We start from the raw sequence: 21,946 nt of genomic DNA, 5'->3' as shown, positions 1-21,946 counted from the left end.
TAGTGGTAATTATAGACCTTACAAGTGTTGGACATAAAATTTTTAAAAAATCAGAATACATGACATAAGTCATTTATAGCAATCTGAGATGAGAATAAGTGATCAAAAATTAAATATTTTTTGTAATTTTTCTCCAAAAAGCTATTTTGTTGCTTGGCAAATGTCCTCCTTCATGGCTTGCAAAAATTAGAAAGAGATCAAGAGAAGAATGCTGCCCTCTATCAAACTTCTATCAAAAAAGCCAGATTAGCAGAATGATCTCGTACTCGTAGTCTTTGTGAGTAGTTTTTCACTTTGTTCGCCAAATTTCTTCTTTTCTTGTTTTTTTTTTCTTTCTTATGTACAGTAGAGCATACTTATACACTCCAGGCATAATATAGAGGGTTATTATATTAGTAGTTTGTTTATTTCAGTCATAAACAAAGAAGAAAAAGACATCGGTTGGCATCAATATGAGTTCGTTAAAACTGACGTTTTGTTTCAAGCGTGTTTGGTATAAGCATGCTCTACTGTATGCGTTTAAACAGGATATTCTGCTTAAATTTTGTTCTAAAATGTTTTTCATATCATATGATGTTGTTTTCGTGTAGAAATGAACATTTGGTAAGGAAACAAAGAATGACTCTGCTAGAAAATACAGGGGAAAAAATCTGCATGTCCTTACATCTAGTAGTCTTTGGATTGACCATAACCCCTTCTTGGCAGAGGTAAAGGGTTGAGATTAAAGGGTCATCTCCAAACCTGACCTCGTCCTATCCTTTACATGGTTGCATTATTTTAGAAATGTAATCTTTCCACTCCCATAAGTCCCATTCTTCTTCACACCCCATTGCAACAGCAGCTTCTATGTTATGATGATCTATCCAGTCTGCAAATTCCTCGCCAACCTGCCCAGAAGCTTCATCACAATGCAATGCTTGACAAAATGCTCTGCGGTCTCAGGCTCTTATCCACAATGTGTACATCTGGGACAAGTGGACCCCATTGTTAGTCTTCTTTCTCAATGACACGCATAGGCATCAAACTACTGCATATACACAGCCACACAAAGAGACAAGTCATCATGTTGTAACTGTAAGTGTTGCTAGCAGACACTGAGTCACCCATCACTCGACATAAACCTACACACACACTATGTCCCCATCCTGACTGCAACAACCTGATTGTTAGTGTATTATAATTTAAAAGTAGTCCACCTGACAAAATTGATGTGTAATAAAGCTCACTAGTTCAGAGAGATGCAAGATTTTTTTTAATGGCTGTCTTGTCTCACTTGGCAGGCCCTACGAGGTTTAAATTACTTTGGTGTAAACAAGGTGTCTGGTTATGAACTTTGTTGAATACGAGGTGGTTTAAATAGTGTCAGTAGGGGGGGGGGGGGGAATGGGATTTTTCATTCAATCCCAGGTTTCGTTGGACCATAAGATGTTGTTTACGAGGTTTGCTGTATTTTGGATTAACCAACTATTGACAAACCTGTAGTGTGGTACTGTCATCAGTACTGAGTAGAATGTGTATTACAGGCATGAAGCACGTCATCAGCATGGCAGAAACTGGTTGAACAACATTCCTCACCAGGCATGTCACCATGTCTATTGAAACCTGAAAATTAAAGAATAATTCTAAAAATTAGTTTTCAAAGAAAATGCTATCAAGAACTTTAAAATAATGGTGGGAGAGGAGGAGGTGGTGGTGGTTGTGGTGCTAATATCTTGATATTAATGAGTTAGATCATATGACCATAAAACAAAGACTGCTTAAGCCCCGTGTCGACAAAATCCAAAAAATAATTGACCAAAGGGCTGGTTATCTTTTTTTAAAAGTAGGACACAATCATTTTCCTATACCTAACTACTAAACGCGAAACAGAAACAGCAGTGTCCACTGGCTCTGACCAAGAACTAGAGGTGCCTAAATGAGTCAATAAAATGGAGAGAAAGATAAAGGGAGTAAATGTGACTCATAAATAAGGGAACAACACAAAACAAACGACGTTTCTGGCCTTTGGTCTTTTTCTAGTACAAACGATATATATATATATATATATATATTAGATTGTCATAATAATATAGTTGAAAATGTGCTTTGGCCTTTTTCTAGTAAACACGATATATATATAGTTTTGTTTTTTGTTTTTATTGTTTTGTTAAATATCATCTCTCTCCTTTGTTTTAAACATAACTCTGAAACGCATCCTTCCACTCCCGTTCTCCCACTTTCACTCCGTCTCTCTCTCTCTGTCTGTCTGTCTCACTCCCCCCCCCCCCCCCCCCCCCCCCCCCCCCCCTCCCTCTTTCTCTCTCTCTACCCTTGCACACACACACACACACACACATTTTCACCTATATTATGACAATCTAATATATATATATATATATATATATATATATTTAATATATATATATATATATATATATATATATATATATATATATATATATATATATATATAATGCAAATGTGATGTGCTCTCATGTTTATATTATGAGTGTGTGTGTGTGTGTGTATGCGTGTAGGTGTGTTGTGTGTACATGTGTGTGTGTGTGATATTGTAGCGGAATGTGGTTGCGGGGGGGGTGGGAAGAGGGGTTAGGGGTCGGGAGGGGGAGGGGGGGAGGGTTATTTGGCCTTTTGCGTTTTGAGCTTGATGCTAGAAAATGCAATTTATGCCTGACAGAGGAATGGAGATTTACTACACACTACAGAAACATAGCACCTTAAACAAAGATCTGATGCTAGAAAATGCAATTTATGCCTGACAGAGAAACTGGAGATTTTACTACACAACTACAGAAACAATAGCACCTTAACAAAAGATCTGATGCTAGAAAATGCAATTTATGCCTGACAGAGAAACTGGAGATTTTACTACACAACTACAGAAACAATAGCACCTTAAACAAAAGATCTGATGCTAGAAAATGCAATTTATGCCTGACAGAGAAACTGGAGATTTTACTACACAACTACAGAAACAATAGCACCTTAAACAAAAGATCTGAAAATGTGCAGACACTCTAACAAATTCAAGCTCAAAACGCAATAGGCCAAATAACCCCCCCCCCCCCCCCACCCCATTATATCCCTCCTCCCTCCCCCCCCCCCCCCCCCCCCCCCGCAACCACATTCCGCTACAATATCACACACACACATGTACACACAACACACCTACACGCATACACACACACACACACTCATAATATAAACATGAGAGCACATCACAATACACATCAACACTAATCACCACTACACAACGAAACAACTTTAGTTTGGAGTAGGAACTTTTCTACGGACATTACAATGGATTACGCCGACTGAAGAAGTGTAAAAAAACACAGAAACGAGTCGTCTCGGCCAAAAAAATGTGAGTGAAAATTTGCATTATATATTAGCTCTAACCACCATTATCGAGCACTTTCGTACCTACAAGTACCCACCAACACTCATATATATATATATCGTGTTTACTTGAAAGAGGCCAAAGGCCGAAACGTCGCTTGTTTTGCATTGTTCCCTTATTTATGAGTCACATTTACTCCCTTTATCTTTCTCTCTCTGACCAAGAGCGATAAGTGTATAGCCGACTTCCGGTGAGATGGGATGTCTCATGTTGGTCAGAACATCTGATGAGTCATCAACCATTTTTTTCATTTGGGATTTATAAAAAAAACACTATTTGAGTTTCAATTTTAAAAATTTGAATTGAGCTCAGCACCTCAAAATTAGTAAAGCCGATGCATAAGTGTTTATTTTAAATTTCGTCTAATTGCCCGTTTTACCTGCTTCACGACCCCCAGGAATTTAGGCAATCGCCACTGTATTTTCCTCATCCTGTGAACAACACCAACGACTGCTATTGGACTGTTGTGACCGCCAATTATACAAAACAAAGATCTGTACTATTACCTTACAAAAAACCATCAATGACCCAAACGCACCCATCATCTCCCCAAACTACATAAAAAGCAAATCAGATAGATACACTAAACACAGATACAATGTATCACAATACATAACATTTACAAGAACAGACACATACAAACACAGCTTTTTCCCATAAACAGTAAATGATTGGAATGTCCGGACCTAACAGGCTTGGAAATATTCAAAAGTTTTGAATGCACTCACTCGTCAAAGTAATCTGTGACTGTTCCCTGTTTTGATTGGACTGTAACTGAACATTTGCAGTGATGGGCCCGTGGGGCCTTTTGCATATACAAGCCATTGAAAATTGAAGAGACAAAAATTACTACAATATTATAAATGCACCTACAAATACCACATCCATAGTAGGTTGTTCCAATTTTAAATCTATCAGCAGAATTAGTTAATTGGAACGTCTCTTGAGTGGAACAATTTCTGTGTAATAGCCCTGTTCCAATTAAGTTAATCTGATTGTATAATTGTACTTGTAATGTTTTGATGTTACATCTTTGGTCATATAATCTTGTTTAGATTTTCCTTAAAATAAATTATCAACAAAGGATACCTAAATGAATTTGCATAGACACATTGATCTTTAAAAATCATATAGGTCTGAAATACTTGTTGAGGACTTTATTGAGCACCCAGCATTATCTCTGTCCTGTCATCATTTAATATCAACTTATCCTATATTTGATCATTTCAAATAGTCTTCAAAACAAGAAATAATTTTCATGACGCTATACAAATTATTCTTATTTAATAAAAAAATTAGCCTTCAATAATTGTATAAATTCTGGGTAAGCATGTTGCTATGGAATGGTATTTTTTTTTTTTTTTTTTTTTTTTTTTTAAATGTCAAAGACATATGCTGGCAAATTGGGAGTTGGTACCCGCTCGGTTCAACCTAGCAGCAGTTATTAACTCTTTCATTGATTAAAAATAATAATAATAAAAAGAATAATCCCATTATTTACTCATTATTTTTCCAGAAAAAAAAGGGGAAAAAGCATAGATTAACTTAAAGTGACTATTTTTGTTGCAAAAAGAATCAAAATGTGTAATGAAAATCGATTCAAACAAGCAATATCCCATTTTGGTTTCTAGGACTAGAAATGCAAAAAAAATGAAATATAGAATTCAACTAAGCCCTATGTGCCTACCAAAAATCAATAAAACAATGGTCAGTGCCATTGACCATAAGATGTTAAGTAAAGGCGACTCGCCAGAAGAATGGAACAGTTCACACATCAGTGGTCACAAAAAATGATCTTCTTTGTATCTAAATAATATAAGCTGTGATACAAAAACACATTTTCAAAGTTGAATATTTAATGAATAGACGTCTAGTTTTTTTTTAAAAACTAAAGTTGTTACAAATTTTAAAAATTAATGATACTACCAATCATCCTGTGAAACCTGAGCTCAACACAGGACTTCAATCACCTAGCATCAGACAGTCGATTACGAAGAGTGGAATAAAAGGCTAAAAAAGTCAAATATCCTCTTTGGTTGTTTTTGTGTCTCAGATTATACACAAATGTAACAAACTTCACATGAGTAGTTAAAACTATCTCTTTGTTCTGATTAAAACAAGCTCTCTTCACTCTCAAATCCCTTGTCAGCATATGGATGGGGGAAAATGGTGGGCAGGGGTGACTTTTTGGCTTTCTTTGTTGGATTAAAGGTCAAAACCTTCTACACACAAGATGGAGGGTCTAGCTAAAGTATTAAGTTAATACTTTAGCTAGACCCTAACCAATCAAATTCAAGTGCTAATTTTGTACTATTCTAAATATAGAAAGGGGAAAAACAATTTATAAACACAATGAGCTTGTATACACGATTTAGGGCGTATGCATGGTTGGAGTGGTCAAGAATGACCAGCTCGCACTTAATTTGTGGTCAGCTCCCTCCTGTCCTAATATGGGAGTGAAACAATAGAGAACATACGGAACAAAAATAAACCTGAATAAGTTGGCATTATATCAGCATCTCTATAATTAAGTAAACATACTTACTGCATATAATCCAGGAGAAACTTTACTTGAGTCAGCATTGAGTATACTCTTGATGGTTGGTACAATACGATTTTGGAAAGCTAAAGTGCAAGCCTCATTTCCAGCAAGTTCTTTCACAATGTCCTGGACTAAGGACACAATAACAAGATCTGAAATTTAGGAGGATGGTATTCATTCAACCAAATTGTAGGGATTATTTATAAAATGATGTTTAAGATATAACAGAAATGAAATTACCGCTTTAGAGATGATTTAGGCAAAGTGATATTCTCAGGTCATTTATGTTGAGTAAAAGAATTCCCCTGGTGAGTTCATTTACCTTGATATCAAATGTATAGTAATACCAGTTCAATAATGCTTACTTTCCATTCTATGTTGCCTTGAGCAAACATTTACTTTTACTTATCCTCATTATATAATGCTCATCTATCTTAGGATAAAAGCCACCTTGATTCACATCAAATGACTACGAGCTATACTTGTTTTGTGATTCTGAGGGTTCCCCAGGGGGAGTCAAACCATATCCTGTTAACTTTTATGGGCTTGGGCCTGCATTAACTAAAACTGCTTATACTATAGGGACTATTATAATAATAATAATAACATAGGTCTCAAGTCAGAATTTTTTAAAAGTAGGAATAGTTTGCAGCTTCCATGGAAAGCACATTTTATCATAAATAAAGTGGAGCATTAATGACAAACACCCTTCCCGCCATATTACTACATGGCAAGGAACATGGAAAAATTCTGATGATAAGATTATCAATACGTACAATCAGTTAGACTTTACCATAATTTCGTACCATTACAAACGCATTCTCAATGATTTACAAACATATGTAGGAATGAAGACATCCACAGACCATAGACTCTTAGTTTCAAAGTTCAGGCCTATAGAAAATGAACCATTAAGGTCATATCAACGCCAGTAAAAAGGAAGGAAATGGGATAGTAATAAGTTCTAGAATTACAATTAAAGCACCCAAGAAAAAGTACAACAAAGGAGAATTGGATCAAATAGGGAACAGATGTAGATTCCAAGAGCACACTATCGAAGTACTTAGTGTGAAATTACCTAAATGTCCTATCCAGTCGCAAGCATAGGTCCCCACTAAGAGGAATACACTCATATGTTTCCAAATCATATATAATATGTAAACAAAACATAATACATTACATAACAGAGAGATGATTAACAAGGAAAAAAATAGTATCTCCCAAAACTATACATTTGACTGTTTCCCTCTCACCAAGGGTATCCGGTCGGGTCAGGACAAAACCAAGTAATCTCATTCCAAAACAAAGACAGTAAGTAGTTGGAAAACAGATATAGGGGGATAGAAGACACAATAAGTACCTCCCTGCCCACTATGGGAGGTCAGGAACCCACCCAGTTCGAATCTTTCGTCAAAGAATTTAAGGATGCCTCTAACCCAGCAGAAATTCAACGTCTTGTCCAAAGCAGGGAAACAACATTGCCTGATAGAAATAGTACACAAAAACAAGATTACTGTCCAATACTGCATGACTTATCACAGCAGCAAAAACAACTGAGACTTGACATCAACAGCTGCTCAAATACGGATGAGAAGAACAAAATGAAGAGACAAAGAAATGAAATCATGCATAAAATTAAATCTCAATCCATAGATAATCATAACAAGATGAGATTGTGACAGAAATAAATAGTATGCGTGACAGCATGAAAATTTTCAAATCGGTAAATCAATCAAACGACAAAAAACACATAATACTTATAATCAAAGATAAATGTAATAAGACCTTATGGAATGATAAAGAAATTATAAACACTATAAACTACACTGAGAAATACAAGGGTATTCAAGAAGTGGAACTAATCCAGAGCTTGAAATGCCTATAACGCCCCAAGAAATAAGTGAAGCCAAACAAAAGCTCAATAACAACAGATCGCCAGGTCTAGATGGTTTTAGAGCAGAAGAACTAATTGATGACGAAGGCATGCAAATACTAGTTGATATGTATAATAAGATATTTAAGACAAAACAAGTTCTCAATCTTGGAAGTGGAAAACTCATTCTGCTAAACAAACCAAATAAGAAAGGCCCTTTAGAAAATTTGCGACCAATCATTTTATTATTGCTAAGAAAAGTTTTAAGCACAATCACGCTCAACAGAATTAGAGAAAGGTAGAGGAATATCTTTCACCTTCACAAAGCGGGTTTAGAAGAAATAGAAGCACTGCAGACATAGTACAGGTGCATCGATGGCTGAAAGCCAGAACGGAGAAATATAAGGAAGAATTTACCATACTTGGAATCGATATGAGTTGAGCTTTCGACACCATATGTAGAACCAAGTTGTTGCCAATCCTTGACTCATTCTTGAACAAAGATCACATGAAGCTCATAAGATACCTATTATCAAATACTACATTACAATTTGAATCCGGCAGAGAATTAACAACAATATCAACCTCAATCGGATCCCCTCAAGGAGACAGCTTGAGTCCAATTCTATTCACTATATACCTCGAATCGTCCATGAAAGATCTAAGACGAAAATTACCACCAATAAAGGAGATCACGCGTGAATTGATATACGCAGATGATACAGACCTAATCTTTGAATCAGAACATCAAGCGAAAATATACATGGCAATAATATCAACTACCCTAGAAGCATGGAATCTGAAAGTGAATCAATCCAAAACAGAATATACAAACATCAACAGAAATCTAAATGAATGGAAAAGTGTAAGTAAACTAGGTAATTTGATCAACGAAAATGAAGACATCAGAAAACGAAAGCAGCTGGCCACCAATGCATTAAACCAACTCCAAAATTTATGGAATAGAAATAACATAATCAGTGAGAATAAACGAATACAGATTTACGAGGCAATGATTATTCCAATATTGAATTGTGGAACCTGGGGCCTCACAAAAAAGAACTTAGAAAGTCTTGATTCATACCACTGCAAACAATTACGTCGCATAATCGGAATCTATTGGCCAGAGACAATTACAAATACTGATCTCTATGAAAAATCATTGTGAAGATCAAGATCATCCATGCGACCATAACCTATAAATTTGAATTTCACTAAAATTTACTGATATGCGATCCAAAATTTGTCTCACAGCAATTTCAGACATGACTCGGTGGAATTTCAAAAGTTGAAAGTGTAATTACATTTGGTGGTTGTAGTAGGATGATGATGTGGTGGTGGTTGTAGTAATAGTGGTGGTAGGGATGATGTGGTAGTGATTGTAGTAGTAGTGGTCGTATGGATGATTGTGTGGTGGTGGTTGTAGTAGCTGTGGTAGGAATGATGATGTGGTGGTAGTTGTAGTAGTAGTGGTGGTAGGGATGATGTTGTGGTGGTTGTAGTAGTTGTGGTGGTAGGGATGGCGGTTGTAGTAGTAGTGGTGGTAGGGATGATGTGGTGGTGGTTGTAGTAGTGGTAGTAGGGTTGATGATGTGGTGGTGGTTGTAGTAGTAGAGGTGGTAGGGATGATGGTGTGGTGGTGGTGGTGGTAATAGTAGTGGTGGTAGGGATGATGATGTGGTGGTGGTTGTAATAGTAGTGGTGGTAGGGATGATGATGTGGTGGTGGTTGTAGTAGTAGTTGTGGAAGGAATGATGATGTGGTGGTAGCTGTAGTAGTAGTGGTGCTAGGGATGATGGTGTGGTGGTGGTTGTAGTAGGAGTGGTGGTAGGGGTGATGTGGTAGTGGTGGTAGGGATGATGATGTGGTGGTCATTGTAGTAGTAGTGGTCTTAGAGATGATGATCTGATGGTGGTTGTAGTGGTAGTGGTGGTGGGGAGGATGATGTGGTGGTGGATGTAGTAGTGGTAGTAGGGTTGATGATGTGGTGGTAGTTAATGTAGTAGTGGTGGTAGGGATGATGTGGTATTATTTGTAGTATTGTTTTTGTTTTGTTTTTAAGGGTTTTACGGCGCTTGCAACACATTTAGGTTATATTAGCGCCAGTAAAAAGGAAGAAAATGGGATAGTAAAAAGTTCTAGAATTACAATTAAAGTACCCAAGAAAAAGTAAGACAAAGGGGAACTGAGAACAAATAGGGATCAGATGTAGATTCCAAGAGCATACCACCAATGTACTTAGTTTGAAATCACCTACAAGTCTCATCCAGACACAAGCACAAAATCCAACAAAGAGGAATACACTCAAATGCTTACATTATACATTCAAAATAAAAATAATAATACATAACAGAGAGATGATTTACAAGGAAAAAAATATCATCTCCCAAAACAATAACTATGCATTTGACTGTTTCCCTTTCAGCTAGGACTCCGGCCAGAGCCAGGACAAAACCAAGTAATCTCATTCCAAGACAAAGACAGAAAGCATGTTGTTTTGTTTTTGTTTTTAAGGGTTTTACGGCGCTTGCAACACATTTAGGTTATATCAGCGCCAGTAAAAAGGAAGAAAATTGGATAGTAAAAAGTTCTAGAATTACAGTTAAAGCACCCAAGAAAAAGTAAGACATAGGGGAACTGGGAACAAATAGGGATCAGATGTAGATTCCAAGAGCACACCGTCAAAGTACTTAGTTTGAGATCACCTAAAAGTCTCATCCAGACACAAGCACAGGTCCCAACTAAGAGGAATACAATCAAATGTGTACCAATCATAATATATAATATGTAAACTAAACATAATACAATGCATAACAGAGAGATGATTTACAAGGAAAAAATATCATCTCCCAAAACTATAACTATACATTCGACTGTTTCCCTCCCAGCCAAGGAACTCCGGCAAGGATCAGGACAAAACTAAGTAATCTCATTCCAAGACAATGACAGGAAACAATTGGAAAACGGGTAAGGGGGGATAGAAGACACAGCATGTACCTCCCTGCCCACTATGGGAGGTCAGGATCCCCACCCAGAAAGCATGTTGGAAAACAGATATAAGGGGATAGAAGACACAGTATGTACCTCCCTGCCCGCTATGGGAGGTCAGGATCCCCACCCAGTTATTTGTAGTAGTAGTGGTGGTAGGGATGATGAAGTGGTGGTGGTTCTAATCGTAGTGGTGGTAGAGATGTTGATGTAGTGGTTTTGGTGAGTGTTTTTTTTATTCAGTGATGATAATAGCAATTTGTCAAAAAGGAGGAAAATTTCTCGGTCTATCGATCAAACACAAGCAAAGTGTTAAAATAACAGGAACATAGTTTTGTATCAGTATTATGTAATATATTACTATTACTAGTATATATCCATTCCTATTCCTATCATTAGACATAAATTGACTTTATGTAAACATTTAATGAATTGTCCTTTCCACATGTTCATTGTTATTCAAATAAAAGGCCAGAAAGAGTTGTTCTGTTTTGATGTTTACTTTATAAAGCAGGTTACAATATCTCCCCTTCCCCTTCAACCATCAACTAACTAATCAAAGAACACCACTGGTCTTCTGTGTCAATTGTGACATCTGGTGCCATTCTGTCTGGCCCAACATCATAAAAACGGGACCGTCACCAAATTTCACGAGACTGAGCACAGGTGTCAAAATATGACATAAGACATAATGGTGATTTTGTGGGTTTGAGGAAAATGTTTGACACGGCAAATCGGAAAAGGAGGAATTGTGATGGGGATGGGCGGAGATAAACTACCATTCAGGCGGAAATCCGCCTTTAGGCGGAAGATTCTCAGCCCTGCACACATGCACACTCTCAGATCCATACACCCACTTCCTTTCTGCGTGCATGGGTGTGTGTTTGTGTGTGAGTGAGAGTGAGTGAGTGAGAGTGAGTTTGAGAGTGAGTGAGTGAGTGAGTGAGTGTGAGTGAGTGTATGAGTGAGAGGGGGAGAGAGGGAGAGAGGGGGGGAGAGAGAGAGAGAGAGAGAGAGAGAGAGAGAGAGAGAGAGAGAGAGAGGGAGAGAGAGGGGGGGAGATAGAGAGAGACAGAGAGAGAGAGAGAGAGAGAGGACTATATAATGAAGTACCTCTGTGCATGTATTATAGTTATTATATAACGTTATAGAGACTAAATGACAAATTGCAATTTATATGGAAATTAAGATCTATTATTATTATTATTATTATTATTATTATCATCATTATTATTACAGTGGTGATTGCCTAAATGCCTGGTGGTTGGAAATCAGAAAAAACAGTCTTTTAGGCGGAGCAGGCATTTAGACAAAATTAATCGAGAGCAAGATGAATACATTTATAAACATTCATATCACACATTTCAACTGATTCACAATCAGTCCTCCACAATGCTCAGTTTGTTCCACCAGCAAGCCATGTCTAACCAAATTTACAGTATACTCTCTCTCCCCCCTCCCCCTCTCTCTCAAGACACCCAGACACAAATACACAAAGGGATAAACTTTGATGTTTATAAAAATAATTATAAATAATATGTTAATTTACATAACATAATAATCTCCTTTAGAGGTATGGTTTACAAGGGACAAAAAAACAAAGTCAGAAAAGTACAAATTAATTCAAATGTTTTCCTCTCACAAACACTTCATAAAAAAGAGAGATTAGACAAGATAGGCCTACACAGGGTGAGGTACGATTCCTAAGGAGAACCTCACTCATTCCTCCAAAGTGGAGAAATGGATTTCTGATTGGTGACCCAAACTGCAGGCAATAATAATACAATTGAGAAAGAAAGAAAGGGGAAATTGAACAATGAGTCAATCAGAATGATTAAACTAGCTAATTTCATCAAAATAGAATTCAACTTTTAAATTGTTTTTGTTTTATTTAAATGGGATACCAACCTTCAGCATGTTTGATAAAAATGGCCAAGGAAAGAGGACCCAGTCTACTTTCATTCATACCAGTAAATTGTGCATTTATCTGATGAGAGAATGCAATCATGCAAGAATAAGTTAAATAAATTTAAACATATTGTTTTCTTTCTTTTCAAAACAAACTATAGGATATTTATGTCACATTAAGAAATTTCAAAAAGTAAAGTAAAAATACAAATATAACAGCTTCAAAATTAAAAAAAGAACAAAATTCTAAACACAGAACATCAATTGCTCGCTCATTGAAAATTTCGTGGCGTTTGTTAGCCAGGCTCGTTGTTGGATATATATATATATATATATATATATATATATATATATATATAACCTCAAAGGGTGTCGTGTCAGTTGGATCTCGAGTTTGGCACTGACCTCGTGAGTTTTTATTCTCTGCTTTCATCTGGCACTTCTCCATACCCTATATTTCTCATCATTATTGATACAAGTGCCCACTCCACACTTTTTCTGAATTTTTTTGAGTTCACATGGAGTCAGAGTACCCCTGAGACTTGATCAGGTGAGTCCCCTCACGTCGTCATAATCTGAAGGCGAGTGCCATACCAAAAGACGACATAGCCACACATGATGATCTGGTGGTTGTAGTTGTAGTGGTGGTGGTAGGGATGATAATGTAGTCATGGTGCTACGGATGATGATGTGGAGGTGGTGGTAGTGGTGGTAGGAAAATTGACATCACTGTGGTCAGATCGTTCTGACTGGTGCCTATGATTTTCAAAATGGTGGCTGTAAGATAGTCTCGTTCTTTTTTGCATTTTTGATTTTGTCTTCTGATTTATTTCCTTAATGAAGTTGAATTTTTGAACCACTTTATGACTTTTTTTACCATGGATGAAAATTCATGACCATTTTCACAACCTATACTACCAAGACATCAAATTTACGACTTTTTTACGAATTTACGCAATTGCTGGACACCCTGGACTTTAGTAGTAGTGATGATGATGATAGTGTGGTGGTAAATGTCATGAAGTGACGATAATGATGCTGATGATGTAGGTAGTTGTAGCAGTGATAGTAATGGTGGTTGTGGTAGAGGTAGAAGCGATTCTGAAGATATGGTGGTGGATGTATTGATTGTTATTTATGATGATAATGTGGTGGTGATCTGATTATAATGTAATGATCATGTAATGGTTATAATATTAGTGATGGATATGTGGTGGTGGTGGTTGTGATGATGATGATGATGATGATGATGATGATGATGATGGGACTGGTGATGACTGTGAAGTTGATGTTGTGATGGTTGTGATGACAATGGAAGTGGTGGGGCTTTCCCTAAAACACAACAAAAATAAAAAACACCTCTTCAGAGCTGAATTCTTTCCTGAGTAGCCAGAGTTTTTGCATTTGAGAAGGATTTCATTTTCTAAAAAGCTGACAACAAAAATCCGACCAATGATGGATGATATGATAGTGGTGGTTGTAGCAGTGGTGGGGGTGTGGATGATTAATTGGTGGTGGTTGTAGAGATGATGATAATTTAATCTGAGTTTTTATATGGGGCAATATCCATTAAACATGCTCAAAGTGCTTTACAATGGGTACTTAGCCAACAGCAACACTTAACGAGACATGGCGCCTGTTAGGCGATAATTTTTTCAGACAGAGGCAATGCTGTTAACAGCTAGGTATTCATTTTACACCAGAGTACCGTGAGAGAATGTGAGTAAACAGCCTTTTCCAAGTCCAGGACCTTTTAATCTGAAGGAGAGTGCCATTCCACAATACCACATAGCCACACATGATGATGTGGTGATTGTAGTTGTAGTCGTGGGAGGGATGATAATGTAGTCATGGTGCTAAGGATGATGATGTGGTGGTGGTGGTGGTGATAGGGATGATGATGTGGTGGTGGTGGTTGTAGCAGTAAGGATGATGACTTGGTGGTGGTTGTAGTAGTGGTGGTGGCAGTAAGGATGATGAAGTAGTGATGGTTGAAGTAGTGGTGATATTAGGGATAATGAAGTGGTGGTGGGGTGCTATCTATGGTGATATGATGGTGGTAGTTGTAGTTGTGGTGGTAGGGATGATGATACAGAGGTGGTTGAACCATCATTTAGGGGGCAATAATCTGCCTTTAGATGGAGATCTCAGCCCTCTTTTAATCTTTAGAAAAAAAAAAAGACACTGTAAATGAAGCATTATGTTTCAGAACCCTAGATTATATAAAGTTTACTTACACTCATGACCATAGCCAAAGTCTCTAGACACAGACACATAACTGGGGTGGAAAACTGTACCGCTATTCCGATCAAACCCTCCATTATACTGGGCAGAAATTGTTCTAATAGTTGTGTATTACCCAATGTCTTCAAGTGGTCACAGAAACCATAAACAGCTCTGACAGCACAAACACGGATACTAGGAGCCTGGGTTACTTGCAGACCCTCAACAGTGGCATGAAGCAACCTTTAGGAGGAATTTGATATCATTAATATTATGCAAATTGTATTAAAAAATTCATATAGGAAAAATTGATTTTGATAAATAAAATTGGGTAGAATAATTTGAATATCCAATTCTCAGCACTTTTCCGAGAAAAAATATAAGAAATTGTAAGAAATATATCTGTGATATTCTTCTAATATAAGCCTAGATTCAATAAAAACTATGAACTTTTTTAGATGGAATGTAACAGTGGTAGGAATGACCTGTCTCCAATATCAGTCAGGATGAGTTCGAACAGAAAAGAGAAGTTGACTTTTTTTAAATCAACAAAAACAAAACATTAAATAAAGGGAAAATTTACAGCAGAGAAAAAATCTCCAAGATGAGAAACATACATTTGACCGTTTCCCTCTTTGCCAATTCTTCACTATATTGGAGTAGATTTATTCTGACCTCGTCTCTTCTTAAGAGAGTTCAGTCTTATTTTTGTTTGTTTTGTTTTTAAGTTTTACTGCGCTTGCAACACATTAAGGTCATATCAGCGCCAGTAAAAAGGAAGAAATTGGGATAGTAAAAAAGTTCTAGAATTTCAATTAAAGCACCCGAGACAAAGGGGAATTGGTTCAAATAGGAAACAGATGTAGATTCCAAGAGCACAATATCAAAGTACTTAGTTTGAGATCACCTAAAAGTTTCATCCATACACAAACACAGGCCCCCATTAAGAGGGATACACCCAAATGTTTACAAATCAAATATAATACGTAAACAAAACATAATACAATACATAACAGAGAGATGTTTTACAAGGAAAAAAATATCATCTCTCAAAACTAACTATACATTTGACTGTTTCCCTCTCAGTCAGGGTATCCATCTAGGACCGGACAAAACCAAGAAATCTCAATCCAAGACAAAGACAGAAAGCATGTTGGAAAACAGATACAGAGGAATAGAAGACATAGTAAGTACCTCCCTGCCCACTATGGGAGGTCAGGAACCTCACCCAGCGAGTTAGTCTGGGGTTGAGGTCAGTTTTAATTAGTTTCAATTCCTGGATCGTTCCCATTCCTGATCTTTAGTTACGATGGTTTTTACTGCCCTTTGGTATTTCCTGGCTCACCACTTCCTTTGCAAGTTGATCTACTTCTTCGTTCCCTTGGATACCCACATGACTGAGTACCCAGAGAAAACAAACTTTCTTTCTCTTACTGTATAATTTATTTGCACCTTCCAAGATACTTGGATCAGTGCAATTAAAATTAGAAAATCATGAAGGAAGAACTAAATGATGCTTTAAAAATGTTCTCAAGCAAAAAATCCCCTGGACTAGATGATGTAACAAATGAAATATTTATGAATCTAGGCACCAAAAGAAGAAAACTACAACTTTTAACACAACATGGAAAATAGGAAGAATTCCAAAGAAATGGAAAGAAGCAATACTTTCTCCCAATCAAGATAGAGGGAACGGCAAAAGATAAACCAGACAGTTACAGACCAATCATCAATAAATGACTAATCTGGTACATGGAACAAAACGATCTACTCAATGATGAACACACCTAAGCCAAGTTGAATACTATCCTTTCATCACGAACCTACCTGTGCAAGTAGACTAAGTATAGCGGAGTAGTGTTATCTCATATCAAAAGTAAATGATCATTGAATCCAAAATAGTTTGTTAAGAGAGTTGCTTTTTAATACTCTTAATAATTCTTTCCACCAGCAATGTCGTCAGATATTGCAGTTTCAGTTCTAGTGAAAATTCAACGTTTTAGTAAATTATAAATAAACAATGTTACTGACGCACAGTTTATAGAGTCTATTGCATAATCCATGGAGCATAATAAAGATTACGGCTAGATTTAATCTTTCATTTCCTTTTTTAAATCATCCGTGTTAGTGTCGGTCATTATGATGCGATGCTTGTCTTTGAAAAGCTTTTTACTAGCATTGACTATCCCACACAAATCTTTGGGCCTCTTTTTCGCTCACGAGGTGCCCAAATTCGTGACAAAATATGGGACGAACCCGTTCCGTACATGCTATATTAAAAAATTAATTACGACGCTGTTTATCGATTAATCTGACTGAAAGTTGGCACACAGTTAGAAAAGAGGTCATTTTAGATTATGTCAAGCGACAAAACTCGTGCAATTACCAGAAGACCGTTAAAAATAGATTTTTACTCTTTGGAGTACAATATTTCTAAAACTACAAAGAGGAGAGATTTTGTCGCTCATAAGGTTATATATGCACATTTTTTCTATTTGTATTTCAAATTTCATTGGATGATGATAAGTACTTTTCCCTTATTCTCACAAAACATCAACCCGATTTGCATTTCAATTAGTGAAAATATGGAGACGGCCATTTTGTTCCCCCATCTCACGACATGAAAATGACGTGAGCGAGGCAAGGCTGCCAGATGGCCAGACTCTCACCTGACCAAATTCGACTTTAAAAGTGGCTAAATAGAAAATCATATCGCTTTCACTATTAAGACTGGCCCATTTAAAATGAATAAAATTTTAACAAACAGAAAATTGAATAGACTAGGATAAATGTCACTGAGACAAAAATAAATGAATAAAATTTTATAAAAGAAACAAAATGATATATTTGGACACAAACATGGCCATCTGACAACCTTGTTCGCGATGACTGATGACACAAATCCTCGCGTGCTTTAAAAATAATTAAGGTATTGTTTCATTGTTATGTCATAGGGATAGTAGATTAACACACACACACACACACACACACACACACACTCTCTCTCTCTCTCTCTCTCTCTCTCTCTCTCTCTCTCTCTCTCTCAAATAAATACTAGAAATAACATAAGCCATGGTCTCACGGGACTGATTGATAATTATTTAGCAGACATTTTTCGTATCATTTGTATGGGTTGTAGACACAAAATTACACTTCGGAAAAGTTCCAAATGATCAATATTATGTATATTTTAAAACAAAATTATAGTTGACCCTAGTCATACAGCTCTAAAACAATACTAGTTAGAACTCTTCTGATGTCTTCATCATATTTTCTAATAATTTTGCCATAAAATTGCCAAGTTTTAATATCTAATTCCACGTATTAAACAGATACAGCCACAAACCAGAATAAAACGCAGAAAAAGCGTCCCATATTTTCCGTATTTCTTTCTCTTTGTAAGTCATCCAAATAAATGACACCTTTGAAACTACATAACTTTGTTATATATTAATGAATTTTCAAAATTCAAAAAGATTTTTACTCAGTGGAGATAGTGCTTTGATTTTAGAGTAGTATTTCCTACAAAAATAGAAAACAAAAACTTTCATAGTCATTGCTACTTTTTACATTTGACATTCTTTCCATATATTACTTTAGCATCCGAGAGATTTGAGTTTCCTTTCGAATTACATAGAAAAATAGTAGTGATTAAAATCCATCGGGTATATGAGATCCTTGTCACTGTAGTATTACGGTAGAAATCACTAATTACCTTCTGGGTCGTTCACTAGTCTATCAGTAGTGCGGGGTTTGAAGGTATGGGCCAGAAATAATCTCCACATCACATCACTGGTAATGTATATAGTATAGAAATATGTCAACAGGACGAGTAGAAATATCTATATGGAAATCGACTATTATTAACTTGGAGAAAGACAGAGCACTTAGCAAATAGAAGTACCAACATTTATTTGAAGGTGCAGAAAAGTTTCTTTTTCTGATCCAACGAGCAGGATTTGGTAGCTGGGATTGTTTTATCAGATATTATTTGCAATATATATATACCACCATCCTATCATAGACCTTCTGGTATCACCTGATATCACCATAACTGATATCACTAAGGGATTCCCCGTAATTTGGCAGGCATGACCCAGGCTCAACCTCAGGCGTTATTTTCGTTACTGTGTAAAGGAAATAATGGTTACTTACTTTTCAATGAGGTCCTGGGGCATGGCTTCTGCAAATCTACTTGCAGTCCACAGACATCGTCCAAGAAGAAATGGAGCCACTGAAAAGTAAATTTGATTGCTTTCCTTATTCAGAAAAATGGATGTAAATGTATCTATTTCGTAGTGATAAAATTTGCACAAATAGCAGCATGAAGGGCAAGGTACAAATAAAATAAATAGTTTAATGCAATACACGACCCACAAATGGTTACAAAACTGTTAACAGGGGGCCTACACTACGAGTCCCAGCCTCCAGCAGGTCTGAGGCCAAAAAAATCATAATGTTGGCCGAATTTCCTTCGGTTATGATGAAGGTTTCAAGGCCGCGGCAGAGTCCAGAGATTTTATGGCATGCTCAATATTTTTACTGGAAACCACTGGACTGAAGGGTGGATGTTGGAGAAAAAAATATTAAAAAGTGACAAATTTTGCTTTTTTAATGCCAGATTCGTGTCCAGTGTCCAATTTACCATGAGTTTGATACCAAGCACAATGTACTTTTGGGGTTTTATTCGTTTATTAATTGAAAAAAATAATATCAACAATCCCTGTTGGAAAGAAATCTGTTTCCCTCGCATAACTTCCCTCTATTCCCCCAGCCCCCAACCGACTCAGTGACACAAAACACACGCATACACAGACCTGCCACTTCACGAAAAAGGAAATCAGTATGACATTGTAAAAAAATCAGTATCTGGGGCAAAAAATCAGTATGAGACGTAAAATTAGAGGTCGAAGCATAAGAAACAATATTTATTAAGAAAACATAAGGCTTTAATAGCCTCCTTACCTTTTTGGTCGATCCCAAGTGTCACAATTTGACACTTGTCACTCAAACCCAAACTAACCAAAGCGTCACAACCTTCCCCCCCCCCTATTTTTCCCCAACACCCAAAATGACACGCACAACGCCAATCTGGCAATCGGACTACTAACTTATTTAAAGATGGTGGCACTTGGTAACGAGTCAGAAGCCAGGGACCGCGGTGGTTTACCAGTACAGCTCGCTGTCGCTTCACAAAGGAAATGAAAACTAAATAACGCGCCGTGTGTGTTTTCTATCTGTGTGAGGGCATCACAAAGAGGCTCGCTACGTCATGTGATCTATCGAGGTATCGCGGGACGGGTCAAAGTTCACGAGACTTGAAAATTTTAACGTGCAACGTAAAGCACAAAGTAAACGTAAAAGAGAGGGGTGGAGGGCTGCGGGCCCTTGGTCACTTGGTGAAATCGGTACGATCGGCATGCAGATCGGGAAATCGGTACGATCGGCAAGTAAATCGGGAAATCGGTAAATACGAAAAAAAGGTCTTGCAAATCGGTATGATACCGATTAATCGGTATGAACGGCAGGTCTGCATACACACACACATACACACTGATTAATAAACTAGACCTGTAAATGAGCTCTATAAAAATTGACTGAAACTTTTTGTAATTCGTCGTAGCGGAAAAATCCAAAGAATCGAAATGAATAGTAAACAGCAAGCTCGCTTGAGCAAAACTATGGCAGAAAACTAATTTGCGCTGGAATTAATTAGGCTACTTACCATTGTTCCTTATAATTAGGTACCCAATCAGTGAAGAAACTAGAAACGGTCAACCAGTTTGTTTACAATGTGAGGCAATCAAGATGTACTGAAGCAATCCCTAACTTTCAATTTGAAGGCGTCTACATAACGAACCTCCGGCTTACGCACTTTACTTTTTTTTATACTTTTACTTCCCTCCAGGTAAATGTGGTCAATTTTGGCTTAGACGAAACAGTGAAATTTATTGCTCAGCGGCTCAGTTAAAATTGGCTACCATTGGGATCACGACAGGTTTGGAAAGTGAAAAAATAATTTCACGAAGGCTGTGTGAAAATACACTGGGATGTGTTCAGACACGGTAATTCTAAAAAGTGTTTCTTAGCCTTGGCAATATATCTATCGTTAATATAAACGGCCCATGAGCTATGCGTAGCGCTGTGGAACATTCCTAACTACTTAACGGTCATTCAACTAGGATTCATGAATTCTTTCTTTCTTCATTTCTTTCTTTCCTTTTTTAAAATATTTGAATTTGATGAATTGACTGATTTCAGTTAATTGACTGAGAATTTACAGGTCTAATAAACAAACACACACACACACACACATGCACACATATACATGCACCTTCTTCATACACACAATGACAATGTAACTGTAATTATAAAGTTGACAGGCATTTTGTGCTGAGTTTATCTATGTGCTTTATCTTAAAACCTGAGGTGGCATCGTGGAAAAAAACAACTTAGAACTATTCAATTCATCAAACTCTTCAGAGAGAAGGAGTGCCTCTGGAAGGTCAAAAGTAAGGACTATTTCAATAAATTAAAAAGGGAACGGGCATATGATGAGCTGTTGGATTTTGTTAAGATATGTTATCCTGACACTAACAGGAGTAAAGTAAAGATAAACAGTTTGAGAAGTGCATGGAGAAAAGAAAAGAAAAAATGAAATCATCTGAACCGTCCGGACCTGTAGTAGAGGAGATTTACGAACCGTCCCTATTCTACTTTGAGTCAATGAGTTTTTTGTGTGACGCTCCAGGAAGGCACAGTAAAAATACAGTAAGTAGTTTCACTTCCACCCTCATTGTGGTTTACCAGCAGATCGTTTGGTTGAGATGCTGGGTCAAGAGGTCACTACTCTCCAGCTGGGGCCAGGATAAAACCAAGTAATCTTATTCCAAGACAAAGACAGAAAGCAGATGTAGGTGGATAGAAGACACCGCAACTGCCTCCCTGCCCACTAAAAATTAAACAAATAAATAATATAAAAACTGAGTTTATTATGCTCAAAGGTAAACCC

The 21,946-nt window shown here is 36.9% G+C and overlaps 1 protein-coding gene across 2 annotated transcripts in view; it reads right to left on the bottom strand.

Annotated features, from left to right (window-relative positions):
* LOC144974990 (importin-9-like) overlaps positions 1 to 21,946 on the bottom strand; it is a 119,979-nt gene that overhangs the window by 46,207 nt on the left and 51,826 nt on the right. For both annotated transcript variants that reach the window (XM_078918606.1, XM_078918607.1), the window contains exons 13-17: positions 19,090 to 19,168; positions 14,949 to 15,177; positions 12,712 to 12,790; positions 5,946 to 6,094; positions 1,477 to 1,602 (exon numbers count right to left, since the gene is read on the bottom strand). In XM_078918606.1, the coding sequence (XP_078774732.1) occupies positions 1,477 to 1,602; positions 5,946 to 6,094; positions 12,712 to 12,790; positions 14,949 to 15,177; positions 19,090 to 19,168 (662 nt within the window). The remainder of the gene's footprint in view (positions 1 to 1,476; positions 1,603 to 5,945; positions 6,095 to 12,711; positions 12,791 to 14,948; positions 15,178 to 19,089; positions 19,169 to 21,946) is intronic.

Source organism: Berghia stephanieae, chromosome 6, assembly GCF_034508935.2.
Source record: "Berghia stephanieae isolate SIO BIC M18660-M18661 chromosome 6, UCSD_Bste_1.3, whole genome shotgun sequence".
In the NCBI taxonomy this organism is placed as follows: Eukaryota; Metazoa; Mollusca; class Gastropoda; order Nudibranchia; family Aeolidiidae; genus Berghia; species Berghia stephanieae.
The sequence above is the reverse complement of the archived record's forward strand: the minus strand, read 5'-3'. Positions and strand labels throughout refer to the sequence as shown.